The 24,409-nt window shown below is 42.9% G+C and overlaps 1 protein-coding gene across 1 annotated transcript in view; it reads right to left on the bottom strand.

Annotated features, from left to right (window-relative positions):
• LOC311107041 (sterile alpha motif domain-containing protein 12-like) overlaps positions 1-24,409 on the bottom strand; it is a gene marked incomplete at both ends in the record, with an annotated part of 65,231 nt that overhangs the window by 27,571 nt on the left and 13,251 nt on the right. The window contains one exon of the mRNA XM_084149496.1: positions 1,104-1,303. Within this exon, the coding sequence (XP_084005622.1) occupies positions 1,104-1,303 (200 nt within the window). The remainder of the gene's footprint in view (positions 1-1,103; positions 1,304-24,409) is intronic.

The raw sequence follows: 24,409 nt of genomic DNA, 5'->3' as shown, positions 1-24,409 counted from the left end.
ATGTTTGCCATTAGATAAAGTATATTATAATCAAATAGCTCTCGATGTGTTGTCTGTACAGCTGCCATTTCTTCCCTGTGTTTCCTACTAACACATTCTACTCTTCCTTCAAAAAAGCATGCATCACAACTTTGTTCATTTGCACAGTTTTTCTATCGTTCACTTTTGCTTGTAAATGTCCACACCCACCGAAAATGACATTCGGTAGCTACTAGCTATGCTTGTATAAAACTTTGAGCTGGATTTGCCTGTCTTTGCAATTTAGTTCATGTTAGTTTTCAATAACTCCCAGGATAAGAGAAGGACGGAATGACAATATGAAAATCTGGATAATGCCCAAGCCTAGTTATTCATCTACATTTCAAAGGAGTAGCTACATGGGGCTTCTTGCAGGACATATTGTCTGGGTGAAAGCAGTTCCAGTCAGTCAGATTGACAGATAATTATCTCTGTCATTTTCTATCTCATCTCCCTTCATAGACAGAGGGGGAAAGAGCAGGAAATGTCAGATCCATTGTCGCTACAGGATGCTATTTTTAGAGAGGAAATAAAAGCAATTCTCCACTGACAACAACCTTTAATCTAAATAAGTCATTCTCAGGAAACATTGAATAAGGGCTGTCAAGTGAGTTAATTTGAACATTTTTGTATCTAGTTAATTGATCAAGCAATGGTTAGGTGCCAGAAAGAGTGTGTAGTAAGGAAGTAATTACTGATTTAAAGATTAATTGTCTGTTAGAATTACAGATCTGAAATTCCTTGAAAATTAGCAAGGTACAGTAAATGATGGGACATGTTACTAATATCCCAAAATGAACCTACAAATCTATTATAGACCAATGATTATGGTATGAGTGGTCACCCCAGCCTGGTACCTATCCTGGCATTTGTTAGAGCAGCCTTTCTCAACCCAGTCCTCGGGACAAACCAGCCGTAACATATATTTAATGTGCTCCAACACCATGCACACCTGAAACTAGTCAACTAATCAGCAAGCGGTGTTTAATTTGAATCAGGTGTGCTGGACATCAGATATATGGAACGACTGGTGTGTCCCGAGGACTGGGTTGATAAAGACTGCATTGAAGTCCCCCTGTTCTTACCCGTGAGAGTTCTGACTCAGAGACGGAGCGGTGGGGCGGCGAGCGGCGCTGGTACTCGGGTCTCACGTCCTGATAGGTGGGGCTGTCGTCGTCCAGCATGGCGCCCTGGTCCAGAGGCTCCTCCTCCAGGTGAGAGGTCACGTCATCTGGGCACATCATCTGGTGGTCAATCCCATTCTGGCTCAGGTTGCAGTGGACAGCTGCAGGGAGAGATAAGAGGGAGGGAGGGAGGGGACGGACACAAGGTTAAATAAACTATAGGACACCAATGTGTACAGTATAGATATGTCTGTGAACCAACCATCATCTTGCTGGTTGGTAATAGTGTACACATCCATACTGCAAGTCTGAATCACATTCAGGATGATAGTGAAATTCTCAATTCAGTTCATAAATAAATAAAAAATAAAATTATACACTGCTCAAAAATATAAAGGGAACACTTAAACAACACAATGTAACTCCAAGTCAATCACACTTCTGTGAAATCAAACTGTCCACTTAGGAAGCAACACTGATTGACAATACATTTCACATGCTGTTGTGCAAATGGAATAGACAACAGGTAGAAATTATTGTTGAGTTGAGTTTTTACCAAAAAGTTATATTTTGGTTTCATCTGACCATATTACATTCTCCCAATCCTCTTCTGGATCATCCAAATGCACTCTATCAAACTTCAGACAGGCCTGGACATGTACTGGCTTAAGCAGGGGGACACGTCTGGCACTGCAGGATTTGAGTCCCTGGTGGCGTAGTGTGTTACTGATGGTAGGCTTTGTTACTTTGGTCCCAGCTCTCTGCAGGTCATTCACTAGGTCCCCCCGTGTGGTTCTGGGATTTTTGCCATCCGTTCTTGTCATCATTTTGACCCCACGGGGTGAGATCTTGCGTGGAGCCCCAGATCGAGGGAGATTATCAGTGGTCTTGTATGTCTTCCATTTCCTAATAATTGCTCCCACAGTTGATTTCTTCAAACCAAGCTGCTTACCTATTGCAGATTCAGTCTTCCCAGCCTGGTGCAGGTCTACAATTTTGTTTCTGGTGTCCTTTGACAGCTCTTTGGTCTTGGCCATAGTGGAGTTTGGAGTGTGACTGTTTGAGGTTGTGGACAGGTGTCTTTTATACTGATAACAAGTTCAAACAGGTGCCATTAATACAGGTACCGAGTGGAGGACAGAGGAGCCTCTTAAAGAAGAAGTTACAGGTCTGTGAGAGCCAGAAATCTTGCTTGTTTGTAGGTGACCAAATACTTATTTTCCACCATAATTTGCAAATAAATTCATAAAAAATCCTACAATGTGATTCTCTTGATTTTTTTTCTCATTTTGTCTGTTATAGTTGACGTGTACCTATGATGAAAATTACAGGCCTCTCTCATCTTTAAGTGGGAGAACTTGCACAATTGGTGGCTGACTAAATACTTTTTTTCCCCACTGTATATATATATATATATATATATATATATACACACTATAGAATACTGTAAGTGGGGACTTGAATACTAGTAGTAAAGGTACCAGCGTTACAGGGTTTCCTTTTAGCCGGTAATAGCCGGCTTTTGGCCTTTTGTTGTTGTTGAAAAGCAGATAAATAAAATTGCCATATCATATTAACAACCCATGCTAGTTGTTGCATATTATATCACCCCTCTGTCTAAATTTGTAACTGATATTTTAATCTGTCATATGAAACCGCTTGCATGTGTTGTGCGCTTTGACATCAGTGTTTTACCGTTACAGTGCCTTCAGAAAAGTATTAATACCCCTTGACTTATTCCACATTTGGTTGTGTTACAGCCTGAATTCAAAATGCATTAAATTGATATTTTTTCTCACCCATCTACACAAAATACTCCATAATGACAAAGTGTTTAGACATTTTGCAAATTAAATACAGAAATATCTAAATTTACATAAGTATTCACACCCCTGAGTCAATACTTTGTAGAAGCACCTTTGGCAGCGATTACAGCTGTTAATCTTTCTGGATAAGTACAAGTATCTAAGAGCTTTCTACACCAGGATTGTGCAATATTTGCACATTATTCTTTTTAAAATTCTTCAAGCTCGGTCAAGCTGGTTGTTGATCATTGCTAAACAGCCATTTTAAAGTCTTTCATAGATTTTCAAGCAGATGTAGCCCTTTCCTGCAGTCAAACGACCTAGTGGCCTCATGGGTGGAATGTTAATATTTTTCATTATTAATAAGAAACATTCTTTCAAAGAAACACCAGATTTTCGGCGGCTTTTATGTGTAACGGTTTTGTTATATTTCAGTCTTCTGTGATGTATATAAAGTGTAATATTGGGATGCAAACTTAAAATGGAATACATTTCAACTCTATATCTGACATGGTACAGGTCAAAATAAGGCCATAACCATGTGTGTGAGGTGTATACTTTTGTTTCAAAGTAGATTTGTTTAAGACTACCAAGAACCACTGTGTGCCCCTGATTTAGTCCACTGCAGTAAAAGGTTTAAGTCAAAACTGTAACTAGGCCACTCTGAACCTTGAACGTCATCTTGGTAAGCAACGGCAGTGTATATTTGGCCTTGTGTTTTAGGTTATTGTCTGCTGAAAGGTGAATTTGTCTCCCAATGTCTGTTGGAAAGCAGACTGAAAAATAAAAATAACAATGCCGCACACTGCTGCTCATGATCCCAGGTGATTTTATTATGACAATGTTGAGCAGCATTTTCCTTTTATTTTTCATGAATTCACCTACAACTCCAGCACCTGCAAAAAGTACCTGGATGTGCCTATGTTCTTCAGCGTTTGTACATTAACTCTACCATACAGCACTCATTTTTTGAGACTCCCTTTTTACAAGCCTACCGGGTCCTTTGACTTTATGGCTGAAAGAGCAGACTCAAATGCCGGGCCAAAGCAAGTAATTTTAGTTCTCAGAGGATGATTATTCCAGGATCATAATGAAGGACTTGCTTTTTGATGAAACTGGCCCAACGACAGACTAAAATGCAGACTCAGTTATCACATCTGAAGAATCTACATATCCGTGAAACAAAACAATATTATCATGCAGTCACTTTGAGTGATCAAATGGCTACCCAGACTATTTACATTGCCTGCCACCCCTCTTTTACACTGCTGCTACTCTGTTTATTATCTATGCATTGTCACTTTAATAACTCTACTTACATGTACATATTACCCCAATTACCTCGACTAACCGGTGCCCCTGCACATTGACTCGGTACCGGTACCCCCTGAATATAGCCTCGCTATTGTTATTTTTTCTGCTGCTTTTTAATTATTTGTTACTTTTATTTCGTATTATTTTATATTGTATATATTTTTTTGTATTCTTTCCTAAAACTGCATTGTTGGTTAAGGGCTTGTAAGTAAGCATTTCACTGTAAGGCATTTCACATGTATTCGGCGCATGTGACAAATAACATTTGATTTGATTATCTAAGGAATAAAATAATTCCACGAGGATTACGGATACAGAAAGCACCTGCTCTCGGTTTGAACAACCCCTCCTTTTGTGACCGGTGGTGCGAGATTCTTAAAAAACACTCCTATGATTTAATGTCTCTGACCATACAACAATTGAGCACGACTAGAGATCAAGTGACACAGCTAAATGTTGATCTAGAAAGCAAGATCACCAATAAGGACAAAAGAGAGAACATTCTGAGCAGTGTGGAAAAAATTCAAACTTGGAGACAAAGCCAAGCAAGCGAAAAACGTTTGAGCGTGATACTGCGGACTACAAGGAGCAGAAGGTGCATTTCTGGAGGGATGGCCGGAGACAGCCAATTGGCACTCTCCCATGAGCAAGCTGGAAGGGTAAACGCCAGCCCAGCCGTAATCCTAGAGGGCCACTGATGTGGCGATCAACCTCCTCCTTCACATCGGACTCGTGACCAATTCAGAGGCCGAGCGTCTTCTTTTTTGGGGAATCCCGAAATCATCGAATAGGCGGTCAAGACCACCGCCCACCCTGCATCCCCGCAAGAAATGCAGGAGAGGACAACACCCAAGTCCCACCCCCACACACGGAGCAAGACACAGTAATTAACTTGTCCAACAGGTCTACTATATCTGATACATGTTCATCTGCCCTAGGTAAAGGACTATAATTTGTCCCAACATCTCAGGCCAATAACTTTGATACAGTTAGACTTCTAAAAGTTTTTCTGCAGTTTGAGTGACTGAGTTTTTTGGTAATGGGGTTGCTCCCTATACACCTGCCAATGTAAATCCATTGAATGAGACTAGGAACCAGACAGGACAGTGCTAATGCTCTTCCCATTGATAACCTGAATGACAATGAACTTGACTCTTGCCTTGAGGACATAAAGGGAAAATACATATTTTAAGAGCAAATGTTTATCACCCAAAATAAATCCCTGTTGAAACATTTTGCTGCCTAGTTGAGAAAGACACATAATACATCTCCTGTCTAAGAAACAAGAATACAAGGTATTCCACATTATGTCCAAAGCAGGGAAAGAATCCCTTATGGAACTTAAGAATGACTCAAGTATCATTATAAAACCTGCCGACAAAAGGAGGTGCAATAGTGATACAAAATGCTGCAGACTATGACAAGGAAATTCTGAGAACTCAGTGATGATGAATTTTACAAAAAAGACTCCCTAAGGACCCTACTAATCAATTCAAGTCTCTGATCCATGATAAATTGTGTACATTTTTTAATTAAGGGGAAATTACAAAAACAGAATATGAGTGCATGAAAGTTGACTGGCCAACAAAACCTGTCATACAGTGGGGGAAAAAAGTATTTAGTCAGCCACCAATTGTGCAAGTTCTCCCACTTAAAAAGATGAGAGAGGCCTGTAATTTTCATCATAGGTACACGTCAACTGTGACAGACAAAATGAGAAGAAAAAAAATCCAGAAAATCACATTGTAGGATTTTTTATGAATTTATTTGCAAATGATGGTGGAAAATAAGTATTTGGTCAATAACAAAAGTTTCTCAATACTTTGTTATATACCCTTTGTTGGCAATGACACAGGTCAAACGTTTTCTGTAAGTCTTCACAAGGTTTTCACACACTGTTGCTGGTATTTTGGCCCATTCCTCCATGCAGATCTCCTCTAGAGCAGTGATGTTTTGGGGCTGTCGCTGGGCAACACGGACTTTCAACTCCCTCCAAAGATTTTCTATGGGGTTGAGATCTGGAGACTGGCTAGGCCACTCCAGGACCTTGAAATGCTTCTTACGAAGCCACTCCTTCGTTGCCCGGGCGGTGTGTTTGGGATCATTGTCATGCTGAAAGACCCAGCCACGTTTCATCTTCAATGCCCTTGCTGATGGAAGGAGGTTTTCACTCAAAATCTCACGATACATGGCCCCATTCATTCTTTCCTTTACACGGATCAGTCGTCCTGGTCCCTTTGCAGAAAAACAGCCCCAAAGCATGATGTTTCCACCCCCATGCTTCACAGTAGGTATGGTGTTCTTTGGATGCAACTCAGCATTCTTTGTCCTCCAAACACGACGAGTTGAGTTTTTACCAAAAAGTTATATTTTGGTTTCATCTGACCATATGACATTCTCCCAATCCTCTTCTGGATCATCCAAATGCACTCTAGCAAACTTCAGACGGGCCTGGACATGTACTGGCTTAAGCAGGGGGACACGTCTGGCACTGCAGGATTTGAGTCCCTGGTGGCGTAGTGTGTTACTGATGGTAGGCTTTGTTACTTTGGTCCCAGCTCTCTGCAGGTCATTCACTAGGTCCCCCCGTGTGGTTTTGGGATTTTTGCTCACCGTTCTTGTGATCATTTTGACCCCACGGGGTGAGATCTTGCGTGGAGCCCCAGATCGAGGGAGATTATCAGTGGTCTTGTATGTCTTCCATTTCCTAATAATTGCTCCCACAGTTGATTTCTTCAAACCAAGCTGCTTACCTATTGCAGATGCAGTCTTCCCAGCCTGGTGCAGGTCTACAATTTTGTTTCTGGTGTCCTTTGACAGCTCTTTGGTCTTGGCCATAGTGGAGTTTGGAGTGTGACTGTTTGAGGTTGTGGACAGGTGTCTTTTATACTGATAACAAGTTCAAACAGGTGCCATTAATACAGGTACCGAGTGGAGGACAGAGGAGCCTCTTAAAGAAGAAGTTACAGGTCTGTGAGAGCCAGAAATCTTGCTTGTTTGTAGGTGACCAAATACTTATTTTCCACCATATTTTGCAAATAAATTCATAAAAAATCCTACAATGTGATTTTCAGGATTTTTTTTCCTCAATTTGTCTGTCATAGTTGACGTGTACCTATGATGAAAATTACAGGCCTCTCTCATCTTTTTAAGTGGGAGAACTTGCACAATTGGTGGCTGACTAAATACTTTTTTCCCCACTGTATACGCTCTCCCCCAAATTCACAAGAGCATGACGCCACCTATACCAGGCAGGCCCATTGAGAGTAGTAACGGATCTCTGACAAAGAATAGCTCTACCTTTGTAGACCCTGGGTGATCACTCCCCACGTATACCAGAGACTATTGATTTTATTAAATCTCCTGAAATACAGTGGGGAGAACAAGTATTTGATACACTGCCGATTTTGCAGGTTTTCCTACTTACAAAGCATGTAGAGGTCTGTAATTTTTATCATAGGTACACTTCAACTGTGAGAGACAAAAATCCAGAAAATCACATTGTATGATTTTTAAGTAATTAATTTGCATTTTATTGCATGACAAAAGTATTTGATCACCTACCAACCAGTAAGAATTCCGGCTCTCACAGACCTGTTAGTTTTTCCTTTAAGAAGCCCTCCTGTTCTCCACTCGGTACCTGTATAAAAGACACCTGTCCACACACTCAATCAAACAGACTCCAACCTCTCCACAATGGCCAAGACCAGAGAGCTGTGTAAGGACATCAGGGATAAAATTGTAGACCTGCACAAGGCTGGGATGGGCTACAGGACAATAGGCAAGCAGCTTGGTGAGAAGGCAACAACTGTTGGCGCAATTATTAGAAAATGGAAGAAGTTCAAGATGACGGTCAATCACCCTCGGTCTGGGGCTCCATGCAAGATCTCACCTCGTGGGGCATCATTGATCATGAGGAAGGTGAGGGATCAGCCCAGAACTACACGACAGGACCTGGTCAATGACCTGAAGAGAGCTGGGACCACAGTCTCAAAGAAAACCATTAGTAACACACTACGCCGTCATGGATTAAAATCCTGCAGCGCACACAAGGTCCCCCTGCTCAAGCCAGCACATGTCCAGGCCCATCTGAAGTTTGCCAATGACAATCTGGATGATCCAGAGGAGGAATGGGAGAAGGTCATGTGGTCTGATGAGACAAAAATAGAGCTTTTTGGTCTCAACTCCACTCGCCGTGTTTGGAGGAAGAAGAAGGATGAGTACAACCCCAAGAACACCATCCCAACCGTGAAGCATGGAGGTGGAAACATCATTCTTTGGGGATGCTTTTCTGCAAAGGGGACAGGACGACTGCACCGTATTGAGGGGAGGATGGATGGGGCCATGTATCGCAAGATCTTGGCCAACAACCTCCTTCCCTCAGTAAGAGCATTGAAGATGGGTCGTGGATGGGTCTTCCAGCATAACAACGACCCGAAACACACAGCCAGGGCAACTAAGGAGTGGCTCCGTAAGAAGCATCTCAAGGTCCTGGAGCGGCCTAGCCAGTCTCCAGGCCTGAACCCAATAGAAAATCTTTGGAGGGAGCTGAAAGTCCGTATTGCCCAGCGACAGCCCCGAAATCTGAAGGATCTGGAGAAGGTCTGTATGGAGGAGTGGGCCAAAATCCCTGCTGCAGTGTGTGCAAACCTGGTCAAGACCTACAGGAAACGTATGATCTCTGTAAATTGCAAACAAAGGTTTCTGTACCAAATATTAAAGTTCTGCTTTTCTGTATCAAATACTTATGTCATGCAATAAAATGCAAATTAATTATTTAAAAATCATACAATGTGATTTTCTGGATTTTTGTTTTAGATTCCGTCTCTCACTGTTGAAGTGTACCTATGATAAAAATTACAGACCTCTACATGCTTTGTAAATAGGAAAACCTGCAAAATCGGCAGTGTATCAAATACTTGTTCTCCCCACTGTATGTGACCATATACCAGAAAATTATATTCGGTCTACTTTTGATGTTACCAGTGCCTTCAGAAAGCATTCAGACCCCTTGACTTTTTCCACTTTGTTACGTTACAACCTTATTCTAAAAATGATAAAACATTTTTTTTCTTCATCAATCTACACACAATACCCCATAATGACAAAGCAAAAACAGGTTTAGAAACTATTGCTAATTTATTACAAATAAAAAACTGAAATATCACATTTATTAAAGTATTCAGACCCTTTATCAGTACTTTGTTGAAGCACCTTTGGCAGCGATTACAAGCTTGGCACACCTGTATTTGGGGAGTTTCTCCCATTCTTCTCTGCAGATTCTCTCAAGCTCGGTAAGGATGGATGGGGAGCGTTGCCGTACAGCTATTTTCAGGTCTCTCCAGAGATGTTCGACCGGGTTCAAGTCCGGGCTCTGGCTGGGCCACTCAAGGACATTCAGAGACTTGTCCCGAAGCCACTCCTGCGTTGTCTTGGCTGTGTGCTTAGGGTCATTGTCCTGTTGGAAGGTGAACCTTCACCCCAGTCAGATCTTGAGCGCTCTGGAGCAGGTTTTCATCAAGGATCTCTCTGTACTTTGCTCCGTTCATCTTTGCCTCGATCCTGATTAGTCTCCCAGTCCCTGCCGCTGAAAAACATCCCCACAGCATGATGCTGCCACCACCATGCGTCACCGTAGGGATGGTGGCGGGTTTCCTCCAGACGTGACACTTGGCATTCAGGCCAAAGAGCTCAATCTTGGTTTCATCAGACCAGAGAATCTTGTTTCTCATGGTCTGAGAGTCTTTAGGTGCCTTTTGGCAAAACTACAAGCGGGCTGTCATGTGCCTTTTGCTGAGGAGTGGCTTCCGTCTGGTCACTCTACCATACAGGCCTGATAGGTGGAGTGGTGCAGAGATGGTTGCCCTTCTGGAAGGTTCTCCCATCTCCACAGAGGAAATCTAGAGCTCTGTCAGAGTGTCCATCGGGTTCTTGGTCACCTCCCTGACCAAGGCCCTTCTCCCCAGATTGCTCAGTTTGGCCGGGCGGCCAGCTCTAGGAAGAGTCTTGGTGGTTCTAAACTTCTTCCATTTAAGAATGATGGAGGCCACTGTGTTCTTGGGGACCTTCAATGCTGCAGAAATGTTTTGGTACACTTCCCCAGATCGGTGCCTCGACAAAATCCTGTCTCGGCGCTCCACGGACAATTCCTTCGCCCTCATGGCTTCATTTTTATAAATTTGCTAAACATTCTAAAACCTGTTTTTGCTTTGTCATTATGGGGTATTGTGTGTAGATTGCTAAGGAATTGTTTTCATTTAATCCATTTTAAAATAAGGCTGTCACGTAACAAAATGTGGAAAAAGTCAAGGGGTCTGAATACTTTCCCCCACCAGCCATGCCTATCTAAAACTATGAATGAGCACCTTCGTTTCACCATTAACTACGACCTATCCCAAATCAGTGTTCTTGATGGGATGTTTATTAAAATGACAAAACCTCTCTCTACAGATCTCTATAGGAAACCTATGGACAGGAACACCCTCAGAGAGGACAGCTTCCACTTATTAAAAGTCACCCTGTAAGTCAATTCAGCCGCATCAGAAGAATATGCAGCTCTGATGCTTCTTACCAGACACAGACCACGGACCTCACACAAAGGTTTAAGGAAAAGGGTTACAAAGACAATTGGGCAAAACATGCCATTGATCGTTTTGAAGGGCTAACACACTTGGAAAGTCTTCAATCAAAAGTAAAAATTTCAAAAAGCATTACGTGTTCCCTCATGCTTCACCCAATACTCACCATAGGGAAAGGCATTTAAAGGACATTATCAGGAAGCACTGGTACATTGATACGGACCTACAACTGAAACCCATCTTTAAATATCCCCCACGTATGGTCTTTATAAGACCCCAAACGGGAGCGACATTGTGGTCAAATCTGACTATCCACCAGAGAAAAAGGGAAACTTTCTTGGACAAGGTTCCGGAGGGTAATTACAAATGTGGCCAATGTGGTCAATGCAGTTTCATGTATAAAATGTGACTAATTAACCCACCCCCGCACAGGACTAAGATCAAAAGGCCTGATTACCTGCATGTCCACCAATGTTGTTTACATGTTGAAATGTCCCTGTGGTCTGTCCTACATAGGGAAAACCCCTAGAAGCCTTAAGACCCGGATCAGTGAGCACCGCAGCAATATACGGACATGTGAGACAAAAAACCCTGTTGCTGTTCATTTTGTACAAGCTGGACATCCTATTAGTTCTCTGAGTTACATTGGAATAGAAATGGTCAAGATGTCACGCAGGGGAGGGGACATTGAGAGGAAACTTCTTCAAAAGGGAATCTTTCTGGATCCACAGGCTCAACACACTGTCTCCTTTTGGCCTTAACGAGGAGTTGACTTAAAACCATTTTATAGATTAGTGTGCTTTTTTGCCCAAATTGAATAGTGTGTGAGATAGATACACACACACACACACACACACACACACACACACACACTATGACCAAAAGTATGTGGACACCTGCTCGTCGAACATCTCATTCCAAAATCATGGGCATTAATATGGAGTTGGTCTCCCATTTGCTGCTATAACAGCCTCCACTCTTCTGGGAAGGCTTTCCACTAGGTGTTGGAACATTGCTGCAGGGACTTGCTTTCATTCAGCCACAAGAGCATTAGTGAGGTCGGGCACTGACGTTGGGTGATTAGGCCTGGCTCGCAGTCGGCGTTCCAATTCATCCCAAAGGTGTTCGACGGGGTTGAGGTCAGGGCTCTGTGCAGGCCAGTCAAGTTCTTCCACACCGATCTCTACAAACCATTTCTGTATGGTCCTCGCTTTTTATGGGGCATTGTCATGCTGAAACATGAAAGGGTATTTCCAAAGTCGGAAGCACAGAGTCGTCTAGGATGTCATTGTATGCTGTAGCGTTGATATCCCTTCACATGAAAAACAGCCCCAGACCATTATTCCTCCTCCACCAAACTTTACAGTTGGCACTATGCATTGGGTCAGGTAGCGTTCTCCTGGCATCCGTCAAACCCAGATTCATCCGTCGGACTGCCAGATGGCGAAGCCTGATTCATCACTCTAGAGAACGCATTTCCACTACTCCAGAGTCCAATGGTTGCAAACTTTTACACCACTCCAGCCGACACTTGGCATTGCGCATGGTGATCTTAGGCTTGTGTGCGCGGCTGCTCGGCCATGGAAACCGATTTCATTAAGCTCCCGACTAACAGTTCTTGTGCTGACGTTGCTTCCAGAGGCAGTCTGGAACTTGGTAGTGATTGTTGCAACCGAGGACAGACTTTTTACACACTACATGCTTCAGCCCTCGGGCGGTCCCGTTCTGTGGGCTTGTGTGGCCTACCACTTCGCGGTTGAGCCATTGTTGCTCCTAGACGCTTCCATTCCATGCATACATTGGATATGGATGGCTGATGAAGACCTAAGGGTCGAAATGTTATAATAAAATGACCTGGGAGCATGAGCAGCAGTGTGCGGCATGTTCCTTTTATTTTTCATGAATTCACTACAACTCCAGCACCTGCAAAAAGCACCTGGATGTGCGTATGTTCTTCAGCTTTTGGAAAGTTTTGATCTAGGATTTTACCTGTGCTTAGCTCTAGTCTGTTTATTTTCATCCCCCCAAAAAATTACTCTAGTCCTTGCCGATAACCATACTTGAAAATATGAAGAGTGATACTCAGTGATGTGTTGTGTTTGCCCAAAACATAACGCTTTTTATTCAGTTTTACTTGAGTGCCTTCTTGCAAACAGGATGCATGTTTCGGAATATATGTATTCGGTACAGGCTTCCTTCTTTTCAGTCTGTAATTTAGGTTAGTATAGTGGAGTAACTACAATGTTGTTGATCCATCCTCAGAGTTTAATGGCTGTGATGGGAGAAAACTGTTTTAAAGTCACCATTGGCCTCATGGTGAAATCCCTGAGCGGTTTCCTTCCTCTCCGGCAACTGAGTTAGGAGGGACACCTGTATCTTTGTAATGACTAGGTGTATTGATACACTATCCAAAGTGTTATTAATAACTTCACCATAATCAAAAGGATATGTTTTTACCCATTTACCAATAGGTGCCCTTTGTGAGGCATTGGAAAACCTCCCTGGTCTTTGTGGTTTAATCTGTGTTTGAAATGCACTGCTCGACTGCGGGACCTTACAGATAATTGTATGTGCCGGGTACAGAGATGAGGTACTGTAGTCATTCAAAAATCATGTTAAACACTTATTGCACACAGAGTCCATACAACTTATTACGGGACTTGCTTAGTGGGCATTGCTGCACTAATGTGAAGAAATAATAGGTTATCAACATTAAGCTAAACGTTCTGATCTGTTGCTTTTGAACTTGTTGAAAAAAATTTTTTTTAGCCTAGGCCTACAGGTTATATGAATTTGGGATCTATCAACTGTTTGGAATAGGCTATTTCTTTCTCAACAGGCTGACCAATGGACTAGGTAAACTTTTCTACTATGGGGGATAGTGGATTGACATAGGCTAGTGATCTTGCTGTTCGTTACTCGTCTTGTTGGCTAAGGAAAAGTAAATGTGTACAGTTATTCTAACACCTTCAAAGTGCGCATCAGAATTCGGTAAGAAGGACCGTACATCGTTGCATCCTCGACTTGCATGTTCTGTTAATATGAATGACCATAATCTAAAATGTGATTTCTGTCATTCTGAGCACCGTGGGTGGACGCCCTAATCAGGTTACGCACCCAATACATATGAGACCGGTAAATTTCTCAAATGTCCGGTAAATGAAAATGCTGCTGGTCAAATGTCCTGCGCCAGATTTTACTAATGGAAATTCTACAACATTACCACATGAGTTCTTGGTGCATGTTGTACTATTAGAATATCACTAGAGGGCGGTAGATAACATTTGGTAGAGTGGCCAACACTACCTTCCTTGGAGAACGTTCAACAATTAGGCCTAACATTTAGGTCCAAAGCTGACATTCATTACATAAAATCACACATTGATAAATGTAGATTGCAGGCACTATTTAAAGTCTAATCAGAAAACAGACAGAAAAAGTACAGTCAGGACTTACCATGGAATAGTTTTGCAATCTGTCAGGCTTTTGAAAAACCTAACCTTACATTACCTTAAAAGGCATTCTTATGCTTGAGGTCAAATATTTTAACTGTTTCCCTGACTGTAATCTCTACAAACACACACCATTAGGCGGCAAAACACATTCACTCTAAGCTCTGATCCAGTTTAACTCCACGCTATTTTTGGAGGGTACACAAACTACACGAGTTGCATAATGATGTGATTATTTTCATTTATTTCCACGACAGGCAAATTTGTGTTGTGGGGAGATTAAAAAGATGACACGCCCATAAATCTGACCCTGATGTAAGTCATGTTGGAGCGATGCCAGGTGGTGGATAGCTGCCAAAGCCTGTTCTGGGCCACTGTCACCGAGAGATTACAGGACAACCAACAAGGAAAACAAATTTAAAAAAAAGAAGTATTTTTCCTTATAATAGAGTAAGGAGGCGAGACGCCCGTCTGATCCTGATGCACTAGCTCTACCACTTCATTCCATGACAACGTACAGCAGAGGTTATCACAAAGGGTTACTGGACAAAGTCCTGCTGGATTTGACTGTGACAATTATAGGCTACAAGACTAATAAATACACTGAACAAAAATATAAAATGCAACAATTTCAAAGATTTTACTGAGTTACAGTTCATAAGGAAATCTGTCAATTTAAATACATTCATTAGGCCCTAATCTATGGTTTTCACATGACTGGAAATACAGATATGCATCGGTTGATCACCGATACCAAAAAAAAGGAATAAAAAGTAGGGGTGTGGATCAGAAAACCAGTCAGTATCTGGTTTGACCACCATTTGCCTCATGCAGTGCGACACATCTTCTTTGCATAGAGTTGATCAAGCTGTTGATTGTGGCCTGTGGAATGTTGTCCCACTCCTCTTCAATGGCTGTGCGAAGTTGCTGAATATTGGCGGGAACTGGAACACCCTGTCATACACGTTGATCCAGAGCATTCCAAACATGCTCAACGTGTGACATTGTCTTGTGAGTGTGCAGGCCATGGAAGAACTGGGACATTTTCAGCTTCCAGGAATTGTGTACAGATCCTTGCGACATGGGGCCGTGCACCATCATGCTGAAACATGAGGTGATGGAGGCAGATGAATGGCACGACAATGGGCCTCAGGATCTTGTCACGGTATCTCTGTGCATTCAAATTGCCAATCCATAAAATGCAAGTGTATTCATTGTCCGTAGCCTGCCATACCATAACCCCACCGCAACCAATGGGGCACTCTGTTCACAATGTTGGCATCAGCAAACCGCTTGCCCACACGACGCCATTCACGTGGTATGCGAAATTGGAGGTGGCTTATGGTAGAGAAATTAACATTACATTCTCTGGCAACAGCTCTGGTGGACATTCCTACAGTCAGCATGCTAATTGCATGCTCCCTCAAAACATCTGTGGCATTGTGTTGTGTGACAAAACTGCACATTTTAGAGTGGCCTTTTATTGTCCCCAGCACAAGGTGCACCTGTGTTATGATCATGCTGTTTAAAATCAGCTTCTTGATATGCCACACCTCTCAGGTGGACGGATTATCTTGGCAAAGGAGAAATGCTCATTAACAGGGATGTAAACACATTTCTGCACTAACTGAGCAAAATAAGCTTTTTGTATGTATGGAACATTTCTGCGATCTTTTATTTCAGCTCATGAAACCAACATGTTGCATTTATATTGTTGTTCAGTGTATTATCAACAAATAAATAATGACTGTGAGAGAATAAGTGTTTGTTTCAAATCTGAGCTGATAGAAATAAATGCAAATTAGACAACTATACATAAACCCCTGAGAGTTTCAAATCCAAGCAATAGTAAACTACTATCACGCAATGGCAGCAAAACATGTGAACTGAACTCTTACAATGAACCCTTATAATGCCACCTCATTATCAATATTTTTATCAGTAGCGGTAACTGACTTGTTGAGGCTAGGTGATTACCAGATACATCTGGTGTTGTTTCAGTTTCACGCTCTGAGTAGTCTCCCTAGGCAGACGGGTTGCCTTCCACAATGTAAAACAATATTCCGGCATACATCCTAGCTCTGGGATTTCCAATATTGAGGGAACTAGGCATAAACCATGATGCATTCTGCTTCAAATAGAAAGGGCAATATACATGAGAGGGCCATGTTTTAAACAAAGGCAACTTAGGATGCATGGCACGGAGCTATCCTCCTGCTCTCTCCCTCGCCATCTTTCCCCTCTCCCTCTCCGTATCGTTACTCATTGCATGACTGGTGTTCAACCATTCTTGAGCAGCAATTAATTATGCATCCTCTGTTAAGTGTGTCTGTACAATTACAGCAATAGTGAGATAGATAGAAAGAGAGCGATTCAAAAGCGATAGAGGGCGAGGGATGGAAGGAGAGGTGAGGGGAGGATGGAGGGAGCGTTGCCTGGTTCTGTGTCCTGTTGAGGAGGGGGGGCTCAGGAAAAAGAAAGGATGCTTTTTTCCCCCCCCTGCAACAGTTACTATATATAGCCCAGAACATTCACCCCCCCACCCCCCCACCCCCCGACATGCGCTGTGCGTACATCGTGAAGGAAGGGAGATGCATCCCAGGGAACGTCCGTCTGCTCCACCCCCCCCCCCCCCCCCCGCCTTTTCTCAATGAGGCAGTCAATGAGGGGGAAAGAGAGAGAAAGAGCTGAATGGAAAATGCATAGAACCACCATCTTGGCAGTTGGCATTACTGTTTCAATGGTCTTTGGAAGGACAAAGGTTGGTCATGAATCCAAAGGTCGTACGAGTGTTACAACATACCAGTCCTGGAATGGCTCATCCCAATGTACTTATGTTTTGTATAAGGACTCATATCATGCTTTTGTAATGGTATAGTTTCAGACAACAATAATCTTGTGGAGGGCTTTCTTTACCTAATATGATTGAACCGTGTACAGTCGTGGTCAAAAGTTGAGAATGACAAGTATTGGTCTTCACAAAGTTAGCTGCTTCAGTGTTATGAGATATTTTTGTCAGATGTTACTATGGTATACTGAAGTATAATTACAAGCATTCCATAAGTGTCAAAGGCTTTTATTGACAATTACATTAAGTTAATGCAAAGAGTCAGTATTTGCAGTGTTGACCCTTCTTTTTCAAGACCTCTGCAATCTGCCCTGGCATACTGCAAATTAACTTCTGGGCCACATCCTGACTGATGGCAGCCCATTCTTCCATAATCAATGCTTGGAGTTGTGGGTTATTGTTTGTCCACCCGCCACTTGAGGATCGACCACAAGTTCTCAATGGGATTAAGGTCTGGGGAGTTTCCTGGCCATGGACCCAAAATGTCAATGTTTTGTTCCGAGCCATTTATGGCAAGGAGCTCCATCATGCTGGAAAAGGCATTGGTCATCACCAAACTGTTCTTGGATGGTTGGGAGAAGTTGCTCTCGGAGGATGTGTTGGTACCATTCTTTATTCATGGCTGTGTTCTTAGGCAAAATTGTGAGTGAGCCCACTCCCTTGGCTGAGAAGCAACCCCACACATGAATGGTCTCAGGATGCTTTACTGTTGGCATGACACAGGACTGATGGTAGCGCTCACCTTGTCTTCTCCGGACAAGGTGTTTTCCGGATGCCCCAAACAATCGGAATGGGGATTCATCAGAGAAAATGACTTTACCCCAGACCTCAGCAGTCCAATCCCTGTACCTTTTGCAGAATATCAGTCTGTCCCTGATGTTTTTCCTGGAGAGAAGTGGCTTCCTCGCTGCCCTTCTTGACACCAGGCCATCCTCCAAAAGTATTCACCTCACTGTGCGTGCAGATGCACTCACACCTGCCTGCTGCCATTCCTGAGCAAGCTCTGCACTGGTGGTGCCCCGATCCTGCAGCTGAATCAACTTTAGGAGATGGTCCTGCCCCTTGCTGGACATTCTTGGGCGCCCTGAAGCCTTCTTCACAACAATTGAACCTCTCTCCTTGAAGTTCTTGATGATCCGATAAATGGTTGATTTAGGTGCAATCTTACTAGCAGCAATATCCTTGCCTGTGAAGCCCTTTTTGTGCAAAGCAATGATGACGGCACGTGTTTCCTTGCAGGTAACCATGGTTAACAGAGGAAGAACAATGATTTCAAGCACCACCCTCCTTTTAAAGCTTCCAGTCTGTTATTCTAACTCAATCAGCATGACAGTGATCTCCAGCCTTGTCCTCGTCAACACTCTCACCTGTGTTAACGAGAGAATCACTGACATGATGGCAGCTGGTCCTTTTGTGGCAGGGCTGAAATGCAGTGGAAATGTTTTTTGGGGATTAAGTTCATTTTCATGGCAAAGAGGGACTTCGCAATTAATTGCAATTCATCTGATCACTCTTCATGACATTCTGGAGTATATGCATATTGCCATCATCAAAACTGAGGCAGCAGACTTTGTGAAAATTAGTATGTGTGTCATTCTCAAAACTTTTGACCACGACTGTATAGTACTAGAAGCGAGCTAAGGATAAGTATGAGATGAGCATCTGATTTTAAGTCATACACAACTTCCATCTCAAATTTTACTTAAAGATATACAGTGATTACAGCATTACAGACTTTCCCCCAGATATTTCTTAAGTCGGGCTGCATAAAGCCCCCATATTAGCATCCATGTCCACCAACATCAAAGTTTGGATTGAAGTCAAAGCAATATAGAAGGGGGAAACAAGGTGGTTAAGGTTGTGGAAACACAAGTAGGCTATTTAAAGCCAATCTGTACTATAAATACAAAAAAGTAAACATTTTATTTTCCCTACAGGCATACAGAGCAGTATTTGAACCCACAGATCTAAAATGAAGCCAGTATAATCAGAAGTGAAGTTTGCTCAGTGTGAGCTGGTCGCCGGGCGCTCCGGCTTCGCTGTCAAAGTAGAGCAGAGTGAATTGTTAGCGCACACACTGTATGACCCAGAAACCAGGCCTAGAGAAAGAGGCCAGCTGACTGTAGCCCTGTACGCCACAGATGGGGCCTCAGCAGCCAACTCCCAGGACATTTTCCAAATGTGAAGCTAATTAGTGATCCGCTAGGGGGCGTACAGGGGAATCGGGTGTGAGCACTCTCTTTCTCCCTGACCCTGAGGGGGGCTTGAAGAGGAGTCAGGGATTGACTGGGCTCCAGTAAAATGACGATTCATAGGCTCTGCTGCCAGCCCTGCAGCTGCTCTTTTTTATGCTAACAGTAGCTTCGAACACTAACCACAAACAAGCCTTTTCATAAGCTGCAGAAAAATCATCTTTACTTCTCTATAGATGCTCTGAACGCAAACAACTTTTGTGATTTTATGGACTGAGGGAGTGTGGATAATGTTTGTTTTTTTAATCTTTCCATGCAGTCTAACTTCCTCCACCTGTGGTTCACTCAATCATCTCTTTATAGCCCATCCAAATACTAATACACAGTCCTAGACCCACTGCCCAAATTTTATCGACAAAAATGACTCTGGGCAAGCTGATTCTCCCGTTCTACTGTGAGCAGAAGTCTCTGCATGCACAGTCAGAAAAGCCTGCTAATCTCTCCAAAAGTGGTAGTGTAAGAGTGTCTCCAACAGACTACCCTAAGGACTTTCAAGAGCACATTTTCTAATCAGCAGGGGGAAGGCACAGTCAGATCCTTGTTACACGCTTGCTTAAAGTACTAATTGCAACTTCTTTGAAGAGGGGAAGAGGAGCTCATCTTCGCCTCGTGTGCCTCTTACTAAGCCAATGAGTGGATGGAGGGTTTGAGTGGAACTTTGTCATCTATCTAGAATTTGTCATGGCTAGCTCAGCATTGACATGCATGGGTCAACTTAGTCACAACAGCATTGAAATGAGTAGGTGATCTCAGTTGATCCGAGTTACTAAAAACAGAACCACACTAAACAGATGAGTCAATATTGTTACTATATGGGTCACATATTTTCCTAACACATAAAGGGCCCGTACACAAAGCCTGTGGCAAAAAGTAGATACTACTACATAAAACTCCTCATGGGTAAATCCATTTGAATTCAATCACTTTGACAGCATCCCTTTTGATTTAAACAAAACTTTCCATACATGTTTACCCATGGAAGAAGTAGTCAGAAAGTGACTTTTTGGACCTGAATGCCAAAACATTCAGGATATAAAGGACCTCAAAGTTGACCCATTTTGCATACCCCACCATACCATGAGATATCCAGGTCTTCCTCACTGAAAAAGATACATCGGTTGAGTTTGATATAATTTCAAATCTTACAAACAGGGTTTTCAAACTATTTGATAATTTCTTGAAAATATGGAATTGTTTAACCTTTACACATTTTCAGATAATTGATGTTAAACTCAGATTTGTTTCATATTCACATATGTTGTAGCTTAGACCCTACTTTACATAATCTGAAATTGTGTTGTGGCCGCCATCGGTTGAGAAACAACATGCTCTTGAATACAGGGTGGGTGTCATTTCAAATCATAGAAATAAAATTCATAGAACGGACCCATCCCTTCTGACCACTGCAATTTAGCTGTTACACCATTGACATTTTAACTTCTAATTACTACCACAGCCTGTCCACCCACCATCAAATGTCAACTTAAATGTCATGTCTATTATTTTACATTTTAGTCATTTAGCAGACGCTCTTATCCAGAGCGACTTACAGTTAGTGAGTGCATACATTTTTCATACTGTACCGGGCAGTTGGGAGACATACTGGTCCCCCGTGGGAAACGAACCCACAACCCTGGTGTTGCAAACGCCATGCTCTACCAACTGAGCTACTATATTTCTATGATTTCAATAGATTTCCTATGGAATATTGACAGTATAATTTAAAACAACATATTCCCATTCAAGTCAACATTCTCTGATGTGTGGACCTCCAACCATCTTTGTGGTACCACCTGGACAAGAGGAACACCTACGTGAGAATGCTATTCATTGACTACAGTTCAGCATTCAACACCATAGTGCCCTCAAAGCTCATCACTAAGCTAAGGATCCTGGGACTAAACACCTCCCTCTGCAACTGGATCCTGGACTTCCTGACGGGCCGCCCCCAGGTGGTAAGGGTAGGTAACAACACATCTGCCACACTGATCCTCAACACGGGGGCCCCTCAGGGGTGCGTGCTCAGTCCCCTCCTGTACTCCCTGTTCACCCATGACTGCATGGCCAGGCATGACTCCAACACCATCATTAAGTTTGCCGACGACACAACAGTGGTAGGCCTGATCACCGACAACGATGAGACAGCCTATAGGGAGGAGGTCAGAGACCTGGCCATGTGGTGCCAGGATAACAACCTCTCCCTCAACGTGACCAAGACAAAGGAGATGATTGTGGACTACAGGAAAAAAAAGAGGACTGAGCACGCCCACATTCTCATCGACGGGGCTGTAGTGGAACAGGTTGAGAGCTTCAAGTTCCTTGGTGTCCACATCACCAACAAATTATCATGGTCCAAACACACCAAGACAGTCGTGAAGAGGGCACGACAAAGCCTATTCACCCTTAGGAGACTGAAAAGATTTGGCATGGGTCCTCAGATCCTCAAAAAATTATACAGCTGCACCATTGAGAGCATCCTGACTGGTTGCATCACCGCCTGGTATGGCAACTGCTTGGCCTCCGACCGCAAGGCACTACAGAGGGTAGTGCGTACGGCCCAGTACATCACTGGGGCCAAGCTTCCTGCCATCCAGGACCTCTATACCAGGCGGTGTCAGAGGAAGGCCCTCAAAATTGTCAAAGACTCCAGCCACCCTAGTCATAGACTGTTCTCTCTGCTACCGCACGGCAAGCAGTACCGGAGTGCCAAGTCTAGGTCCAAAAGACTTCTCAACAGCTTCTACCCCCAAGCCATAAGACTCCTGAACAGCTAATCATGGCTACCCAGACTATTTGCACTGCCCCCCCACCCCATCTTTTTACGCTGCTGCTACTCTGTTAATTATTTATGCATAGTCACTTTAACTCTACCCACATGTACATATTACTTCAACTAGCCGGTGCCCCCGCACATTGACTCTGCACCGGTACCCCCCTGTATATATAGCCTCCCTACTGTTATTTTATTTTACTTCTGCTCTTTTTTTCCCCTCAACACTTTTGTTTTATTCTACTTTTTTATTAAAAATAAATGCACTGTTGGTTAAGGGCTGTAAGTAAGCATTTCACTGTAATGTCTGCACCGGTTGTATTCGGCGCATGTGGCCAATAAATTTTGATTTGATTTGAAAGTTGACATTTTGTACATTCATCAGCCAAAACATGACACCAACCCTTTATTCAAGAGCATGTTGTGTCGCAACCGATGGCGGGAACACAAAAACCTCAGATGATGTAAAATAGGTTCTAAGCTACAACATATGCGAATATAAAGAATTAAAAAAACAAAAGCTTACGAGTTTTTAGCTAATGGACGTTTAAAGTAAAATAATGATTTTAATAAAAATAAATAAAATACATTTACAAAAATCTAATAGTTTGACAACCTTGTTTTTAAGCTTTCAAATTATATCAATCGTTTATCTTTTCCAGTGATGAAGACACGGATTGTGGGGTTTGCAAAATAGGTCAAATTTGAGCACCTTGATTTTGGCATTCATGTCCAAAAAGTAACTTTCGGCGCAATTCCACAATGGGCAAAAATGGATGGAAGGTTTTGTTCAAATCAAAAGTGGTGCTGTCAAAAAGTGATTGAATTCAAATGGATTTACCCTCATACCGATGCCAGCTACTCTCCTTTGGTCGTGCCAGGTTGCTCTGGCATAGTTATTTGCCATAGGCTGTTTGTACAGGGCCTCAAAATGTATAGGTCAACTGCGCTACTTGCATTGAGATGCATTTAGTCATCGCAGCTAACAGGGCATTGGCATGCATGGGTCAGCTTTGTCACTACAGGATTGAGAGTTCAACTCAGTTGCTGCAAAGTTCAGGTATGAGTCAATACTGTTACCGCATGGGTTATTAGCGCATTAAGATTCACAGGAAACTCTGTCTACATGGGTCATCAACAACCTTGAGATGCATGAGTCGGCTCCAACATTAGAATATACAATAAAGTACCCACAAACAACCTTTGATGCCACTAACCATGCGCCTGATAGTACCGACAAGGATCTGATCTAGGCCTAAGTGTTTGGGCATGGCAGGCTTGATGTCCCGGCTATGCATGGGAACTTTCAGACTGACTGAAGTTTGCGACATATCACATAATTTTCTCCCTAATTCACCCTGACATCCTATCAAAAGTTAAGTGTTCAAACTTTGCCAGGCTCCACCATGGCTCCCAGGCTGGCCTCTGATAGGCTGTCCGATGTGAACCAGACACTGATGCATTCTCTGGGGGAGGGGTTACACATTTGCTAAATTTAACTCGCACTGTTGAGTGTGTAGCTGAGGCAGTAAGCTCCTGAGTGGCGCAGTGGTCTAAGGCACTGCATCGCAGTGCTAACTGTGCCACTAGAGATCCTGGTTCGAATCCAGGCTCTGTCGCAGCCGGCCGCGACCGGGAGACTCATGGGCGGCGCACAATTGGCCCAGCGTTGTCCAAGGTAGGGGACGGAATGGCCGGCAGGGATGTAGCTCAGTTGATAGAGCATGGCGTTTGCAACGCCAGGATTGTGGGTTCGATTCCCACGGGGGGCCAGTATAAAAAAATATATACAGTGGGGGAAAAAAGTATTTAGTCAGCCACCAATTGTGCAAGTTCTCCCACTTAAAAAGATGAGAGAGGCCTGTAATTTTCATCATAGGTACACGTCAACTATGACAGACAAAATGAGAAAAAAATATCCAGAAAATCACATTGTAGGATTTTTAATGAATTTATTTGCAAATTATGGTGGAAAATAAGTATTTGGTCACCTACAAACAAGCAAGATTTCTGGCTCTCACAGAACTGTAACTTCTTCTTTAAGAGGCTCCTCTGTCCTCCACTCGTTACCAGTATTAATGGCACCTGTTTGAACTTGTTATCAGTATAAAAGACACCTGTCCACAACCTCAAACAGTCACACTCCAAACTCCACTATGGCCAAGACCAAAGAGCTGTCAAAGGACACCAGAAACACAATTGTAGACCTGCACCAGGCTGGGAAGACTGAATCTGCAATAGGTAAGCA

This window comes from Coregonus lavaretus (genome assembly GCF_964263955.1).
Source record: "Coregonus lavaretus genome assembly, chromosome: 3".
In the NCBI taxonomy this organism is placed as follows: domain Eukaryota; kingdom Metazoa; phylum Chordata; class Actinopteri; order Salmoniformes; family Salmonidae; genus Coregonus; species Coregonus lavaretus.
Note: the sequence above shows the minus strand (reverse complement) of the source record. Positions and strands in the feature narration are given on the sequence as shown.